Source organism: Misgurnus anguillicaudatus, chromosome 25 (genome assembly GCF_027580225.2).
Source record: "Misgurnus anguillicaudatus chromosome 25, ASM2758022v2, whole genome shotgun sequence".
Lineage (NCBI taxonomy): Eukaryota > Metazoa > Chordata > Actinopteri > Cypriniformes > Cobitidae > Misgurnus > Misgurnus anguillicaudatus.
In genome coordinates, this window is record NC_073361.2 from 27,062,885 (window position 1) to 27,081,061 (window position 18,177).

An 18,177-nucleotide genomic window follows, 5' to 3' on the forward strand; every position below is an offset into this window, starting at 1 on the left:
TGTGGAAAAAACAACAAAATTGGTTTGTATGATGTCATTTGAAATCATGTGCAAAATAGTACATGAAGAGATGTTTATAACTTATTTTAATAGCATTTACTTTTATTATCAAAATATTTCATGACACCTCATAAGTCTAATTTAAAATATTTGCTTAAATGTGAAGAGTGTACTCACTTTTGTTACATAATAATACTATGACAATTATTAAAAAATGAAAGGAAATTGGTTATATAATAAGCATTTTATTTAAAAATTAAAAACAGAGGAAGCCCCACACAAATCACTCATTTTTGACTAGTACATTGCAAAACCAGTTAAATAATAACTTTTAGTGGACAGTGTTTAACTTTTTAATGATACTATATGTGACCATGTCTGTAAAATCCATGTGAAAGTCTCATAATATCATGATGATAGTTGATTTTACTTTGATTTCAATATTTGACATGACCTTCCTCAGTCAAAATTTAAGAAATCAAAATATATTTTCACAAAATGGTCTTTAAATTATGTATGATAAGTTTATGTAAAAAACAGCATATCAGAAAAATTACTTAGCTGGGTTTTCACAGACTGGGACACATCTGCAGTATGATGTCCAATCGCAACCATCGATGTAACAACAAGGAAGAAAAAAACAGAAGGGAATGGATGGATGGATGAATGATAACAGGGATTTATTATAGAGACTAATGGATGATCTAATAGATACATTAATTTCTCAATTCCTTTTCTCTGCTGCAGCTTGAGCCTAAAGAAAAAAGATATTTTATTCAGATGTCTGATGATTAGAATAAAGAATAATATCTTAAAGGTAGGCAAACTACTGTTTGCAGCATTACACCATTAAGTATGTTCATTGTTTATGTAAGTAGTATCATCACATACCCTGAGTTTGTCCAATAAACCTCCTTTCCCAAAGCCTCCAAAAGCACGCAACAATTTTGGAGTGGGTGGTTTGGGTCCAAACAGTTCCAATCCCCTTTTCCTTTCTTTGTCCTCTGGGACAGGAGCTTTACCTTTGGCCTTCATCAGTTTCCTTAATAGCACAGAGTGAATTGTATTTTAGTCAAAAATGTTTTATTTAAAGGAAAACACCACTGTTTTTCAATATTTTACTATGTTGTTACCTCGACTTAGACAAATTAATATATGCCTATCTTTTTTCAATGCGTGCACTTTTAATCTTTGTACAGCACTCTGTGAATGTGTTAGCATTTAGCCTAGCCCCATTCATTCCTATGGCTCCAAACAGGGATGAATTTAGTAGCCACCAAACACACTCAGTTACATGAGTAGTTACATGAGTAAGTATGGTGGCACAAAATAAAACTTTTGTTTGGAGCCATAGGAATGAATGGGGCTAGGCTAAATGCTAACACATTCAAGAAGTGCTGTACAAAGATTAAAAGTGCACGCATTGAAAAAAATAGTTATGGGCAAAGATTAATCGCGATTAATCGCATACAAAATAAAAGTGCATTTTTAAATAATATGTGTCTGTGCTGTGTGTAATAATTATGTATATTTAAACACAGACACGTACATATATACATTTCAGAACATTTTATTTATATATAATTGTTTTTTGTTTATATAGAATATATAACAATATAAATAAATATATATACACATGTTACTGTTTGTTAAATACATACATGAATGTGTGTGTGTGTGTGTGTGCGTGCGTGCGTGCGTGCGTGCGTGTGTGTGTGTGTGTGTGTGTGTGTGTATTTATATATACATAATAATTACACAAAGCACACACTCATATCTTATGCAAAAAAATCACTTTTATTTTGTATGCGATTAATCGTTGCCCAACACTAAGTTGAGGTAAGAACATAGTAAAATATTGAAAAACTGTGGTGTTTTCCTTTAAGAACCGTCGATGTCAAATGTGACCCTGCCTGTGATCACCCAGCTAAAATGAATTGTAAAGAACATTGTGTGAAAATATTACCTTGATATCTATAATATTGACTGAGTAAGATCATCTCAAAGATTGAAATCAAACATTGATGCTTCTAATTTTATAAATAAATTGAGAATTTAGACTGGATTTCACAGACAGGGTACCAAAAATACTCAGTCTGACTCACCTTCCCTTTTTGGCCAAAACTTTCTGAGATTCAGGATAGTGGACCAGGATGTCATTAAGATCTTTCTTGTCCAGTACAAAGAGGTTGGCGAATCCATGAGCAGCCACATTTGCCGTCCGTCTGTTGCCTCCATCTTTTGCTGACTGTAAGAGACTGATAAACAAGACAACATTAATTCAAAAATTATTCTGATTTATTTTCTTAATACGTGACCCTGGACCACAAAACCAGTTTAATATAATGAATAAATAAGCTTTCCATTGATGTACGGTTTGTTAGGATATGACAATATTTGGCCGAGATACAACTATTTGGAAATCTGGAAGGCCGAGGTTGCAATAAATATCAAAATATTGCAAAAAATGACCTTTAAAGTTGTCCAAATTAAGTCTTTAGCAATTGCATCCACTCACGTAATAATTTACGTAATATGTATTTTTGGCTTTTGCTAAATACTTGAATGTTTTTGTGGTCCAAGTTGTGCAAGATAAATGATACACTTTATTCAAGACAAAAATGTTTGGCTTCATAATCTTTAAAAAAAATCTCTCTTAAACGACGTTTCTTTTGAATTAGAGTCAACAAGCCCTCTTATTTTTCACTTTCAACTCACACCCATCCCAAGTTGTACCTGATTTCTCCGAACACACAACCTGCTTTCAGAGTCACAAACACAATCTTATTGTCCGGTCCACCGATGACCTGCACCTCTCCAGCTTTAATAATGTACATTTCTCTCCCAATGTCACCCTGCGCAGAATGATGGGATATGTTTATCTGAGAAATTTCGGATGTGAAGAACAATGTCGATTTACAGATGCTCTTACCTTCTTACATACAAAGTCTCCCGGCAAGTACAAAATGGATTTCAGACGTAATAACATATCCACAAGCATCTGGTTGTCACAACCCTAGAGAGATTAATTTTACTTTTATTAAATGAGAAAAAATCTTCATTGTTATCATTACGGTTGCATGCTTTATAACATTGTAATATGGATTTACTTGGACACCATACATTTATGGACACATGTGTATATAAAGAGTTCTCCAGTAAAGGGCAGGAGCTCATAGTTTGCATGTGTGACAAAATAAAGCAATGCAAAAGTACATTTGGACAGTGCATTTTATTGTTGCTTGATTGAAAATAAATGAAGCACTGGTCAAACAAAATCGCTTACAAACTGTGTGCATGATTGCATGCAATGTGAAAGACCTAATAGGATCTATTGTTTTTATTTCAGCAATTCATCGAGTCTCACATTTGTGTTGCTTTCGCAAACGTGAAGAATCGCTCTAGATTACTTGCGGGATTTACTTTCTGTCATGCTAATTTTTCTTGTTCATTGAACATTTAAAAAATGTGTGAATACATGTTTGAGACGAATAGTGCATATCTTTAGTGCAATAGTGCAACTCGCGTCATTCGCATCGCCCTGTGCAAGTTCTTTGCATTGATTTTGTATGTAATCTAATCCCGCAAAACATTGAATTCGCATTTGGTGCATTGGAGGTCATTTTCGGGTCTATAGAAATGTACCCGAATCGAATTGACTCGAATCACTTACATAAATCTTTTTTTTTTTAAGTAAGACCCGACACGAGACAAACTCGACAAAATTAGACCCGAGTCCAATGGCTTTTTTAAGGTTGAAAAAGGATTCGATGCACACACGCGAGATAGTTTGGGTCTTCTCGGGTACTTTCAGCAAAAACACATTCTTTTTAAATTACACGAAGCTGCTAATATTAAACCCGACCCGTATCCGAGGCACACATGAAACTTTTAGGACCTCGGGTTTTCGGATCTAAGTGGACCCATGAAGACCTCTACGTCTAATGTAAAAAGCCTATAAGTCTGTATGTAACATTTTGTACGTTCAGGCTACAAAATTTTTGCAATCTAACCGTGGGTACACACCAGCCGCGTTTAAGGCGTCAATTCGCGTCTACCTCGTCTAGTTTGCCGTTTGAACATTTTGAGTTTACTCGCTTCATTTGCGTGTAAAATTCTAGTCATTGAGACATTCACACCGAAATTCGTGTCATGGGAGGGCCTTCTGCGACTCCACTCGCTTCCTGTAATCACATCACTACTAGAGCAAGCGCCTGATTGGTTAACGCGGCCAAAGTTCAAATTTTTTAACTCGCGCGTTTGTTGCTGCCATTCGCGCAAACTAGACGCGAGAATGAGGCGGAATCACGTCTACCATGCCGCGCTAAACGCCTAACCCCTCGTTCAGACAGCCAGCGACGTTATCGCTGTGTGTCGCCCGTTTCTTTCAATGAAGCATGTTTAAATCTGGTTGTCATAAAAAAATGAGTACCATCCACTCCAGTAACTGACGAGAGAAGGATGACGTGAACTTCACTGCTTCGTTCTCATTGGTAGTCGCTCCCGAAATTTGCTCAACATTTGCATAAAGTTAAACTTTTCTTAACTTTCTCGCGCCGCTGGACACTTTCACTTCCACTCATGTCGCCGGAAGTCACCAAGCTTTTATTAAAATGAATGAGATTGCGTCGCTCTGCTACTGCTGATCGCTGGTTGTCTGAATGGGGCGTCATTCGCGCCGCGAGACCTCCAGACGCACGTCAACGTGTCTTCTAATTGACTTAGCTTTGAAATCACTCGCGCTTGATGCCTCTATCACGGCTGGTCTAAACGCACCATTAGAGACACAACTTGTTTAAAAGGAAAAAAAAACTTTAGGAGTATTTTTGTCTTAAAGGCCATAGTCCCAAATGTTTACAAAATTCAGTTTTAGAAATATATGCATTAAAAATATATAACCTCACTCGTCTGACAATATAGACCAAACATATTGATAACTCATCCTGCACTCTCCCATCTTATCCAATGCTCTCCGTTACAGGAATGACCTAATAGTAAATCCTATTCATGGCTAAGATATAAACTAAAAGCTTAGTGCATACATTAAATCTAGTTTTCAAAGACATAAATTGTGATTTCTTTCTTATTTTGATAACACTGTCTTGCCTTAAAGAGGTCAATCTTCTGAAAGGTGGCGAGGTTGATCTCCACAGCGATGGCTGTTCTCATCACCAGAGGCATTTTGTCCAAGAGCTCTGATTCATCTGTGAAGATATCCGAGATTTTTGCAGCTTAACCAATCAAACTGCATCTATGCAAAAACAAAATTTCAAATGTGCATTCCCAAGCTGTAAGATCTTACCGAGCATGCCCTGCGAGTCCCAGGTATAGTTGTACCAAGTGCGTACTCTGTTTTGCACGTGCTTAGGGATGGTGTAAGTATTCATGTATGCCACGCAGGCATCCATAGAGGCACGGAAGTAGGTCTGTCCAGCCGTGGCCGCTCCGATGACATCTCTCATCTGTATTGAAATTGAAACAAAGATCTCAGACGTTCCAGAGATACCAACTTCTAAAAATAAGAAGTTTATAATGTTTTAAAAAGTTCACCTGTCCAATTAAGCTAGAGAAGACAAAGACGCCCGTGAAGAAGTTCACCAGCTGAAAAACGATCTCAAAGAGAGTGTGGGGCTCAGGAAGACCTCCGATAGTGATCAGGGTACGAGTGGCGAAATAATAACATCGCAGATAACTTAGGAAAGAGAAAACGATAAAACAACAAATACATGTTTACTTTCTGAAGAGAGAGCTGTGATTTTGAAATGAAGAGTTCATACGCATTTCCTTTCCCATCGTATGTCCATTTAGTGCTGCCCAGTCCTTCGTATTCAGATGCTACGTAGTACAGACAAGAGTTGAGGTGTAGGCAGTAAAGGAGATATCCAATAGTGCGGCCAACTCTAAAAAAGATCACATATTAAGGATAATTTCAGTACTTGATGCTGATTGGTTAAAGGGAGGCTGCTGGTTAAACTGGTAAAAAAGATTTAACGGCAACACCAGCAAATAAACATTTTGTAGTATACATTTGTATTTACTATAGTAAACTGTAGTAAAATCCTTAGATATTATAGTGGTTTTGAACCTTACCATAGTTACTATTACAGTATACTACAGTATTTAATACAGCTAATCAATTCACTATGGGTATATACTACAGAATACTATAGTATACATCAACAAAATTACTGTAGTATACTAAAGCAAACTACTTTATTGTACTAATCTCAGAAAAAAGTTACAATAGTTGCCACTGGGATGGTACCTTTTGAAAAAGATAGATCAGCTTTTCGTGTTTTTAAATAAAGGCATCTTAAACATGCATTTTAGTCTGGGACTAGGATAAGCCCTGTCTGTGAAACCACCACAATATGTACCATTTTGGTACAGATATGAAACTTTAAAGGCGGGGTGCATGATTTAAAAAAAAAAACGCTTTGGAAAAGGGAGTCGGGCCGAGTACCAAAACACACTTGCAGCCAATCAGCAGTAAGGGGTGTGTCTATTAACCAACATCGTTGCCTGGGTTGCGTATGTGTGGGGCGTGTTTGTTTAGGTGATTTCAAATGTCAACATTGGCTTTCAGAGATCATGCAACCCACCTTTAAGGTACAAAAGTGTAATTTTTGAAAATGTACCACCCCAGTGACAACTTTTGTAAATTCTTGTACCTTTCTTTTGAACTAAAGTTTACTACAGTACTTTTTATGTGGGTATTGGAGACCAGTATTCGAAACACAGCATACAGTATGCCGGTGATATTTCTCCAGCATACCTCCAGATATAAGCCTTAGCCATGATGCTTTCTAGACGATCGCTGAACTCGAAAAATGATTCATACTGAAATACAAAAAAAAAAACTTTACTCATAGCGCAGACACACATGACACACAAGACTGTAACCACATCTTGAACATTGGAGGGGGGACAAAAACATTCAGGGCTATATATGTGACCCTGAATCCCAAAACCAGTCATAATAGCATGGGTAAATTTGTAGCAATAGCCAACAATACATTGCATGGGTCAAAAGTAAAGATAAAGATCCATAAAGATATTTTGTAACTTTCCTAGCGTAAATATATAAAAAATGTATTTATCATTAGTAATATGCATCGCTAAGAACATCATTTGGACAACTTTAAATGCGATTTTCTCAATATTTAGATTTTTCTGCACCCTCAGATTCCAGATTTACAAATAGTTGTATCTTAACCAAATATTGTCCTATCCTAACAAACCATACATCAATGGAAAGCTTAATTTGATGATGTATAAATCTCAATTGTAACAAATTGACCCTTTAACAAATTGATATATTACAAGCATCAAAGTTTCTGATTTTGGGGGGGGCATGTCCCCCTCAATGTCTATTGTGGTTACGGCCCTGCATCTACACAACCGATGAAAAGAATGCAGTTTAAAGAAATCTGTGCTTTGTGAGGAAGTGTACTGACCCGCATAAACCGGTTTAACCTGAAAACGGACGAAAATCCAAAGTGGAAACACAGCAAGTCAAATGGTATAATACTTATTAGGTCTGTCTGTTAGAGAGGAAAAAGTTGAAACAATCACTAAAGTGGACATATATATATATTCAGTAATGTAAATATTCAGGGTTCCCACACCTTAGTTAACTTCAAATTCAAGGACCTTTCAAGGACTTTCCAGGTCTAATACCCTCAAATTCAAGGAGTAAATGTGGGGATAAATTTCAAGTGAGAGAAAGGTTACAATGTGTTACCTTTTAAGGTACATTGTTACAGTTCCCTTTCGAGGGAACTTGCGCTGCGTCACTGCAGTGACACTTTGGGGACGCCTCCAGGGGTAAGTGCGCCTGAATATGTATATTAAATTTAACCAATGGTGAGGCTTAACGACAAAGACAGGGTGAAGCGGTAGCCAGGAAGTATATCGCTATCTGAAATATTGCCAAAGACAGCGTTACAGGGACGCAGGAAGTATGGCAAGGGAGACGCAGCGTCTCGTTCCCTTCTCAGGGAACAACAGTTACATATGTAACATGAGACATTTTCATTTGTCAAACATAACTATGCAAAAAAACATTTTGGTATGAATCCACATTCGCATACAGAATATATAAGCATTTAAAGCAAACAGTTTAGCATGTGTGCTTAAAAAGGCTAGAATTTTTATGATATTATCCTACACTACACAGGGAATAATATGGATTTTTTCAGAAAACTTCTTGCATAAAATAGATTCTAGCACTTTCAATGACCTGTATCTATGTATGTATATTTTCAAAACTTCCCAGGGCCTTGAATTTTTTTCCCCAGATTCACAAACATGGGACCTGTGGGAACCCTGAAATATATTTGGCCTTGTCTGTGAAAGGCCTTGACAGGTTAAAGTTTCATAATCTAATGATGACATTAAGAGAATCAAAGTTTGATTTTACACATTGATTTCACATTTATTTCAATATTTGACATGACCTTACTCAGTCAATAAATATATCTAAGTTATTTTTCAAAGAACGTCCTTTAGGGTTAGGTGGGTCTGGGTCACATATTATCCAAAGAGTCTTGTATATTTATGTGAGTATGTATAGTGTATGTAAATGTTACAGACCTGAAACCTGGCAGATTCTCTGTACTTCTGTTTCGTCATCACTCTATCTTTCTAAAAGTCAAAGTTATTTTTAAATTTTATAAAAACACCTTACAGTGAAAAAACTAAGATTTTAAATAACATAATCTGTGTTAACACGTACTATGATGTCTCCTGCTTTCACAAACTGTAAGCGTGGCTGAAAGACGATGATGTCGATAACGTTCGCCAGATCTGCCAGAATATCGAAACATATCCAGAAAGGGATGGCCAGTGGCGTGTGATACGGAAAACACATGCGTGCCGTGGCCAACCAAACATTGTAGTTAAAAGCAATTGTGACAACGCTCAGCCATTTGATATACCGACGATCTGGTAAGAAAGACAAACAAATATTTCATAGAATTAAAGGGGACATTGTCAGGATCCTGCCATATCCTTGTTTGTATTTAGATCAAGTTCAGCATGGCAGGGTTCTGACAGTACAATGTTTAATTTTTCCTTTTTATAATAAAGTGTCAATACATCTTTGGTGTCCCCAGAGTACGTATGTGAAGTTCTAATTCATATAGATAATTTATCTAATACCATATAGATCATTTATTACAGCTTGTTAAAATTGAAACTTTGTAGGTGTGAGCAAAAATGTGCCGTTTTTGGGTGTGTCCCCTTAAATGCAAATGAGCTGATCCCTGCACTAAATGGCAGTGCTGTGGTTGGATGGGACAGATTATGGGGCGATATTATTATAATAAGACCCCCTTCTGACATCACAAGGGGAGCCAGATTTCCGGAGGAAGTGAAGAGCACACAACAATCTCACCTGTGAACGGGTCGATGGTCATCCCTAAGTACATGTCCATCTTGTTCTCCAAAGGTTGGAGCAGTGCGTCTATACATGTGAACTTGATTTTGGGACAGGTGGCCTCTGCCTGCTCCTTCTCCAGTTTTTCTTTCTCAGCCTTTAACTTTTCCTCTTTCTCTACTCTCTCTTTTTCCTCTTTTTCTTTCTTGACGGCTGCTTTCTTTGCATCTTCCTCTATTTTCTTCTGCTCTGCTGCCTCTCGTTTTAATCGCTCCTCCTCCTGTTTTTTGATCCAGTCTGGTTTTCGATAAACGGGCGCTGGACATATGAGAGTTCAGAACAATAAAATCAGTAAATTCATTGAATCAATGACTGGTAATCATTTTGCTTAAAAAAGGAAAAATATACTACATTTTTAGAAGTGGGACGATACCCTTTGAAAAGGTCTTCTTATGTGCCTTTTAGGTATAGATATACTGTATACCAGGGGTCTCCAACCTTTTTGTGAGATTGATAGACTGGAGACCACTGCGGTATACAGTACACATTTGGTACCACTATGGACCTTTTAGGTATGCACTTTTTAATCTACAAAAGTGTACTTTACAAATAATACCGCCCAAGGAACAGCTTTTGTACCTTTTATACATGTTTGTCTATGCCAATCTTTTCTTTTATGTTGAAGAATAACTGATCAGTATAAATCTTTTCTCTTTCTATTCTATTCCTTTGTTTTTGTTGGTAGTCTTACATGCATAAAGTAAAATTATAGTATTGATGAATTATTTAACGTTTCCTGAAATATAAAAAATCTCTAATGTTTAAATAGTTTAAAACTATGCAATCAATAAAAGTTAATGGTTCTTTATGAAATCATTTAAGAGTTACAATTTTACTTACTGACGGGAGGGCTGTGCTCCGGGGACGAGGCGTAGGGGTCGATGACTTTGTCTTTGTATAACTCGACCCTTTCCCTTAATTTCCTCACAATCTCTCTCAGCTGGTCATCAGCATATCTGTTAATGACGACAGGTGGAGGTGCACCTTCCTCACTATACAAAAATAAAGAGGAATTAGTCAAATAAAATGAAATAAAATTACTAATAGTGGCATGGACAGATCTAGAAAATTACTTATGAGGTGGCAAGGGGGTGGCATGAGAACTACATGAGGCGTGGCAGAATCCTTGCATGTTTCTCAATGATTTAAGAAATGATATACATATTCGCTGTATACACTGGGGCGCACATTTTTATAACAAAAACGAAACAAAAAGAATTTTATTGCAACTAAAACAACAAAAGTCCCTTTAAAGGTGCTCTAAGCGAATTCACGCGTTTTAGACCATAAAACATTTTTTTGTTACATACAGCAAACATCTCCTCACTATCCGCTTGCTGCCTGTCCGCTGATCAAACTGTAAAAAAACGCGATCTCTGTATAGGCTCCACAAACTGCAATAAAAACAAAGTGGCCAAACCTACCACCAGAAACGATAACAAAGTGTTCCAGCCAATAAACGACAAGAAGGATTTGGGGGTGGAGGTTGGGCGCGTTCATGAAAGCACGGAAGGGAGGGGAAGGAGTTAGCTAAGCTCCGTTTGTTTGAAAACAGTTCAAACATCAACAAAAAGTGACGTCGCACAGATTCGCTTAGAGCGCCTTTAAAGGTGCCGTGTGTAGGTTTTAGCTGCATCTAGTGGTGAGATTCACACATTTCTTTCGAAACACATAGAGAAGCTACGGTAGCCGCCACAGGACAAACATGTCGCCTGAGACAATGTAGTGGCCAAATGCGTTCTGTAGCGCTAATGATTTAGAAATAATGTAGAAACATGGCGGTGCAAAATGGCGACTTCCATGTAGTTATATGTAGATAAAAACAGCTCCTTCTACGGTACAAAAAAATAACAGTTCATTATGTAAGGTCTTTATACACCACTGATAATATAGTTATGTATATTATATTGCATTTCTGTCAAGAGATACTCTTAAAAGTTACACAGTGCACCTTTAAGTCAAGTTCCCAAACATCTACCTTTAGCATCTGTAGCAATCTTTGTCTTAATAAAAGTTATTTTTAACATATATCCCACCAGTAAAGCTAAAAAACACTGACTGGAACCATGATAAGCAATGTTAAACATAATGATCCTTTAACGATTATAGGGTATATATATATACAGTGTTGGGGGTAACGCATTACAAGTAACTTGAGTTACGTAATAATATTACTTTTCTGAAGTAACGAGTAAAGTAACGCATTACTTTTTAAATGTACACATTAATATTTGAGTTACTTTTTCAAAAAAGTAACTCAAGTTACTTTTTTAGTTTAATTAATTTGATTAAAAATATGTACTGAATTAAACTTAACGTATGCACTCTCTGTGCCTGTGTGGAAACAGTTTGAGTCAGAAACTGAGATGGCAGGCCAGAGCTAAACATTTTTGTGATGAAATATGCAATTTCTGAATGCAGAACTTTTCAGTCATAAAAACACCTGCAAGGCCTGAAAGAGATCAAGCTTTAGCCAAGAAAAAGTAACGCAAAAGTAACTAAAAGTAACGTAAGCATTACTTTCCCTGAAAAGTAACTAAGTAATGCAATTAGTTACTTTTTTAGGGGGTGTCTTAATATTGTAATGCATTACTTTTAAAAGTAACTTTCCCCAACACTGTATATATATATAAAAAAGGTTTTGCCCATTTTATATTGATAAAGGCACAATGAAAACATACAGTGGGAACCTGACACACAGGGTGCTGTTGTTTTAAACTCTCTCTTTCTTTTTTTATGAGGTTTATCCCTCTCTTAACCCTCTCTCTTCTACCTCTTCACTCACTTCATGCTGGATTTATGCATGCTGTCTTTTTTTTAGCTTTGGCATCCATTTCTATATTTCTTTTTCCATGCAGTTTTACTTTTTGATGCTACTTTTTTGCATTAATTTAATCATCGTAATGCTGAACAGAAACGTAAATAAACCTTAACTTAAAATTACAAGTCAGCTTTGGAAAACAACGTCTGCCAAATGCATAAATGTAAAACCAAGAACGCTCTTGTGCGCACATGTGGACATTTCCATGATCCTCTTAAGTCACAAATGCAACAGATCCCGTAATCTGCTCTCAGCTACTTTACTTAAGTCACACACCGTACATCATTGAGCAGAAGAAAGAAGCACAACAGGGTCTAACAATGACATGACGGATATGTAAAAGATATGAGACAGAACCAACATAACATATTTCAGCTGGGCTTTTAATCGAACAATGGTCCAGCAGATTTGTGACCCTCGCATCTTTAACCCTCCTACTCCACAATGCTTATGGTGAAATCTTCTACAGGTGATCTGAACTTTTACCCTTCTGTTGTCTGATTGACTAAATCCACTGGTTTGGCCTCTGGTTTAGGGGGCTCTGGAGCCGGGGCAGGTGCCGGAGTTGGAGCCGGAGCTGGTTCTAAAGAAAACCGGACACATTTATATGTTTTGCGAAACTTAAACAATTTAGCATTTACATCTATGCTTATCATTAAGGAAAAACAAAACGTTAAGTTCCCTGTTTGTATGTAGGTATAGATATTGGGACACTCCCCTTTTTTTGAAAATATGCTTATTTTCCAGCTCCCTTATGCTGGGTTCAGACCAGCCGCGGTAGAGGCGTCAAGCGCGAGTGATTTCAATGTTAAGTCAATGTGAAGACGCGTTGACGCACATATGGAGGTCTCGCGGCGCAAATTAGGCATTTAACGCAGGGCGGTAGACACGATTCCACCTCATTCGCGTGTCTCGTTTGCGCAAATGGCACGAATTGAGCATTGCCACAGGAAACGCGTGAGCTGAAAAATTTGAACTTTGGAAGAAAAACATGCAGAAAAACCAATCAGGAGCTATTACAGAAAGCGAGCGGAGTCGCAGACGCCCCTCTCATGATGCGAATTTCCGCGTGAATGTCTTGATGACTAGAATTTCACACGCGGCTTTCACGCACAAATGAAGCGAGTAAACTCAAACTGTTCAAGCGGCAAACTAGGCGCAGTACACACGAATTTGACGCCTCAAACGTGGCTGGTGTGAACCTACAATTAGAGTTAAACATTTGATTTTAATCGTTTTGAAATCCATTCAGCCGATCTCCGGGTCTGGCAGTACCACTTTTAGCATAGCTTAGCACAATCCATTGAATCCGACCAGACCATCAGCACTGCGCTAAAAATAACTAAAGACTTTTGATATTTTTCCTATTTAAACCTTGACTCTTCGGTAGTTACATTGTGTACTAAGACCGACTGAAAATTAAAACTTGCAATTTTCTAGGCCGATATGGCTAGAAACTATACTTTTTTATTCTGGCGTAATAATCAAGGACTGCTGTAATATGTCTGCAGCTGTGCAGCATGTGTAGTGATATTATGTAGTGCCCAAAAATAGTCCCCTTGTTTACTTTCAATAGCAGGGGACTATTTTCAGGCGCTGCATAATATCATTGCGCCTCCTGCAGACATGTTACAGCAACAAAGTCCTTGATTATTATGCCAGAATAAGAGTATAGTTCATCGCCATATCTGCCTAGAAAATCACAACTTTTAATTTTCTGTCGGTCTTAGCACACGATGTAACTACAGAAGAGTCACGTACAAATAGGAAAAATATCCAAACTCTTTGGTTATTTTTTAGCGCGATGCTAATGGTCTAATCAGATTCAATGGATTATGCTAAGCTATGCTAAAAGTTGTACCGCCAGACCCGGAGATCAGATTCCAAAACTCAGTGCCGGTCTTTCCTATACGCAAACTACGCAATTTGCATAGGGCCCCGCACCACTAGAGGGCCCCCTTGATCTCAGAATTATTTAAAACCATTATATCAAAGAAAAATTATTATTATGTTTAATGAAAACAAGGCGCTATAATTTAAATAATTTGCAAACTTCCGAATATATGCGGGTTTTTAAAAATACTTAATGATTTCTTAAATCAGTGATATACTCGGACAACATGCAGGCAGTTTCTCAATCCAAAGGCTGCAGCCTTCAGAGGTCACATTTGTAGGCTGCATATGCGTCATAAAACGTATTTCAGAATATTAACAATTATAATGTTGACTATTATTCTTAGTCAATGGTTAATTGTTATATTATGTTTATGACTTGCAAATGAAATGCTCATTTAACTTAAATGAATCAGGCTTGATGACGTATGCAGCGCGCATATGCGACATCCGGAGGTTGCAGCCTTCAAATTTAGAAACGGCCGCGTGGATGACGCAGAAGAGTGATTTGGTAACGATGCGCATATTACATGCCCACCATTGATTTAAAACAAAGCTATCCGTCTGGGGCAGAATAAAGGGGAAAAAACGTGAAGCAAGGGAACAAGATAAAGGATTTGCGCGAGCAGATTACATATATAGTCAATGCAAAGACGCATCCACACGCGTCCTAGCATGGGGCGATGCAAATGACGCGAATTGGGTGACGCAATTGCCGCGAAAACACGCGCTTTTCCCTTTGAACTTCAAGAACGCGCTCTCGCGCAGGATAATTTGACATCATGAGAGAGAGAGAGAGAGAGAGAGAGAGAGGTAAGAATGGTGTCAACGTCGAGAAAACTTATTATAAGACTTGAAATTTGTAAAGGATTAAAGTATATGTCACTCGTTTAATTATGTTAACTGGATAACACTGGATATAACTCATTGTATAGTTTAATAAAATAATGTATTTTGATTACACAAATCAAACCTAACTATATGATTGTTTTCAGCTGCTGACCAGCATAGGGAATCTCTATGGCTAATTTATAAGACATGTTGCTGATACAGTACTGTGTGTTGTACTTTATCTTGTTAATTGAGTCTTTTTGGGCATCTTATGCCTAGAATTATTCAAGGAGATTGATTCTTTTAACTTCCTTTAAAGTTTGATCAATTGTGCATAATGACATGTGCAACAAATGGATATAGGGTGTCAAACTCATAGATTTGCAATATTTAAAATCAGAAACTATTTTTAAAATATTTGGGGTCAACCTCTATGACAGCTTTAAAGGGACACTTCATCATTTTGCATCATTGAAAGAAGGAAGTGCAATATCTTTGTTGAGGGAGTGAGACTACAAACACCCCTTTTCTTTGTAAAATAGGCACCAAATTCTAAATGTATGTTACATTTCGACTACAAATATAACACTTTCAATAAAGATTAATGTTTCTACGGGTGAAATGCTCTTTTAAAGCTGAAACTTATCAAATCCTATCAGAGGTCCAGAATGTCATTGAAACACACCAGTGGCTTTGCTGTCATCAGTATTAAACATGTTACCCCTCGAAGTACCCCTCCCCACAGAGCCCCCCCCCCAACATAACAAATCCCAATTTAACCCCTGTGTATTAACAGTATTTATTTATATTCAATGTAATTTGATTCATTACATTCATTTAGATCAGGTTAATTTTTTAGTGCTTCTCACAACACATTTTAAATCAAAACAACTTATCAGCAAATACATTTTTCATGTTATAATCAGCAAGTTTATCAGTCAGGGTTTCAAAGTAATGTGCATATGGGAATAATATACAGCTATAAGATAATACACTATGTGGTTAGTTAACAACTAACTAACAGCAACATTGACTGGGTTTTACCCAGATAGCACAGGTACGTCTGTAAGATGTCTGGTAAAGATCTGGAGATCTGGAATACATCTGGTGTGTAAAAACATCTTATAAAGGAAAAGAGCTGCTTTACATACATTCTAAATCAAAAACGTCTTGCAGACATCTTCAATATGTCTATATGACATCTTTTAGGAGACGTCTCACAGACGTATTGCAGATGAGAAAACAATCTAAATAAGACATCTTGCAGATGTAAACACAGACATCAAATAGACGTCTTCAAGATGCATGTGTGCTATCAGGGTCTGAATGCACTGACAGAGGGCCCCTCACAAAGCTTTGCTTAGGGCCCCCCAGCATCTAGGACCGGCACTGCCAAAACTGTAAAAGTCAAATATTAAACTCTAGGGGAGCTGGAAAATGAGCATATTTTCAAAAAGTGGAGTGTCTCTTTAAGATTTACAGTATATTTACATTTAAGCATTTTGCAAATGCTTTTATCCAAAGTGATTTTATCCACAATTCAGATCATATCTATATTTAGGTCCAGCTTTTTTCCTCTTCTGTTGATGAGACTTTATAAATGATGGTCAGGTTGATGTTCTCACCAGCTGGCTTCTCTTCCTCTTTTTTGCTTTCTTCATCTTTCTTCTCATGCGATTTTTCTTCCTGTGAACAAAGATTTATTCTCATTAAAAAAAATTGGATTTTTAGGGCAATGATGTTTAAACTAGCATTAAATGATATTTAGTCTATGTAGTCTTTTGGTTAATAAAAACTATATTGATAATAATTAGTAAAGAATTAATAGTAACTAAAAATGTAAACTAAATTTGTTTAGATGTATAGCAAGCAAGTATAGCAATATAGTACTATTATAAATGCTATAGCAATATATGGAACAATAGCAAATCATTGGATGTCACTATTATAAAATAAAATATAAAATGTAAACAACATAATAAACATGCTAGTAATGAAACTCAAAAGCTACGGTGTTGTACATATGATCTAAATATTGATCATTTTCCCTGGGAGTGGTCTGCTATGAATTCATCTTATAGAGATTAGATCTCTCTATAACATTTAATTGATATACAGTACAGCACTGAATGACGCTATTCCAATTTAAAAACAAACAAAAACATTATTGTCAACTATTGTTAATATTAGCAATTTCAATTAAATGCTTTATTCAAATGAATTACCTGTTAAACTAATAAGACGCATATGAATTAAGTAAAGCAAACTGACATACACATTTTTTATTACTATTATTAAATAAATATCTTGAAGTTTTTAAGAGGAAAGGATGTTGTGCAGAAGGTCGTCTTCCTTTGCCAAAGGGACAGGTGCAGGAGTAGAAGTTGGGGCAGGTGCTGGGGGCGTAGCAGAGACAGGTCCAGGTGGTCCAGGGTTTGCTGGTGCTATAGTTTTGTGCCTAAATAGCGCTTTTAACATACTGAACATGGTTGTTAACTGCACAGGTTACGATCCCATCCTGATTTATTCCTCTGCTGATCTTAACCAACTGTCGTTGATATCTGAACTCTTGACCTGCTTCAATTAATTCTTGGAGCTCTATTAATTCCCTCTTTGGTACAATCCTCTTCCCATCATTCATCACACTGACCAATCACAGCGCACTGCTTGCTATCAAATAAACCAGTCACGACACTTCTCTAAAAATGCGATTATAAGAAAATTCACTGATTGAATGCAAAGTGTCCTTTCTTTTGATTTTGTTTTGATATTTCCTTATAAAAGATTACTTGAACTTATTGCTCAGTTTCGGTGTGGGTCAGTCGTGGGTTACTCAAGAGCCATGGGATATTCCTGCTCTGGGTCCATATTTAGAAACTCTACTTAGTTAATTTAAACTCACAATGTCCCAGCCTGACTAACAAGATTAACTGTGAGATCCCATGGGAGATTTACTGATTCCTCAGCGACTTTTGTAAGACCTGTGTTCACTAAAATGGTAAACCTTATTACTACATGATTACCGTATATGTATGTCAAATTTCTGTGTATTGAAGATTCTTTCAATTTGATTCAAAAATAATGGAATGGAATGAAACTACATGTAACCTATGTATTTATAAAACCAGCCTTTCTCTTTAAGTACACTTAATACATTAAAACATATAATAAATATATATGAATGTAGATTAAT

At 36.7% G+C, this 18,177-nt stretch overlaps 1 protein-coding gene across 2 annotated transcripts; it reads right to left on the reverse strand.

Moving 5' to 3' along the window:
• Positions 1-255: 255 nt before the first annotated feature.
• On the reverse strand, positions 256-18,164 carry cngb3.1 (cyclic nucleotide gated channel subunit beta 3, tandem duplicate 1). Of its 2 annotated transcripts, XM_073863702.1 has the most exons (18): positions 17,332-18,164; positions 16,610-16,665; positions 12,747-12,843; positions 10,280-10,431; positions 9,398-9,697; positions 8,738-8,946; positions 8,596-8,646; positions 7,458-7,544; positions 6,776-6,840; positions 5,778-5,900; positions 5,551-5,692; positions 5,303-5,462; positions 5,107-5,204; positions 2,933-3,016; positions 2,737-2,855; positions 2,106-2,258; positions 892-1,042; positions 256-754 (listed from the first exon to the last, which is right to left on the reverse strand). In XM_073863702.1, exons 1-18 carry the CDS (start codon positions 17,469-17,471, stop codon positions 725-727), a joined length of 2,217 nt encoding a protein of 738 aa, XP_073719803.1. In that variant the 5' UTR covers positions 17,472-18,164; the 3' UTR covers positions 256-724. The 2 variants fall into 2 exon arrangements, with proteins under 2 accessions (XP_073719803.1, XP_073719804.1); XM_073863703.1 differs by lacking the exon at positions 7,458-7,544.
• Positions 18,165-18,177: the final 13 nt, after the last annotated feature.

Coding starts and splice junctions, on each gene's coding strand:
- cngb3.1 (XM_073863702.1), bottom strand. CDS start 17,471: ATGTTCAGTATGTTAAAAGCGCTATTTAGGCACAAAACTATAGCACCA. Junction 12,844..16,609: donor AGAGGAAGAGAAGCCAGCTG/GTGAGAACATCA, acceptor GGTTTTCTTTAG/AACCAGCTCCGGCTCCAACT. Junction 5,693..5,777: donor TACGATGGGAAAGGAAATGC/GTATGAACTCTT, acceptor CTCTTTCCTAAG/TTATCTGCGATGTTATTATT.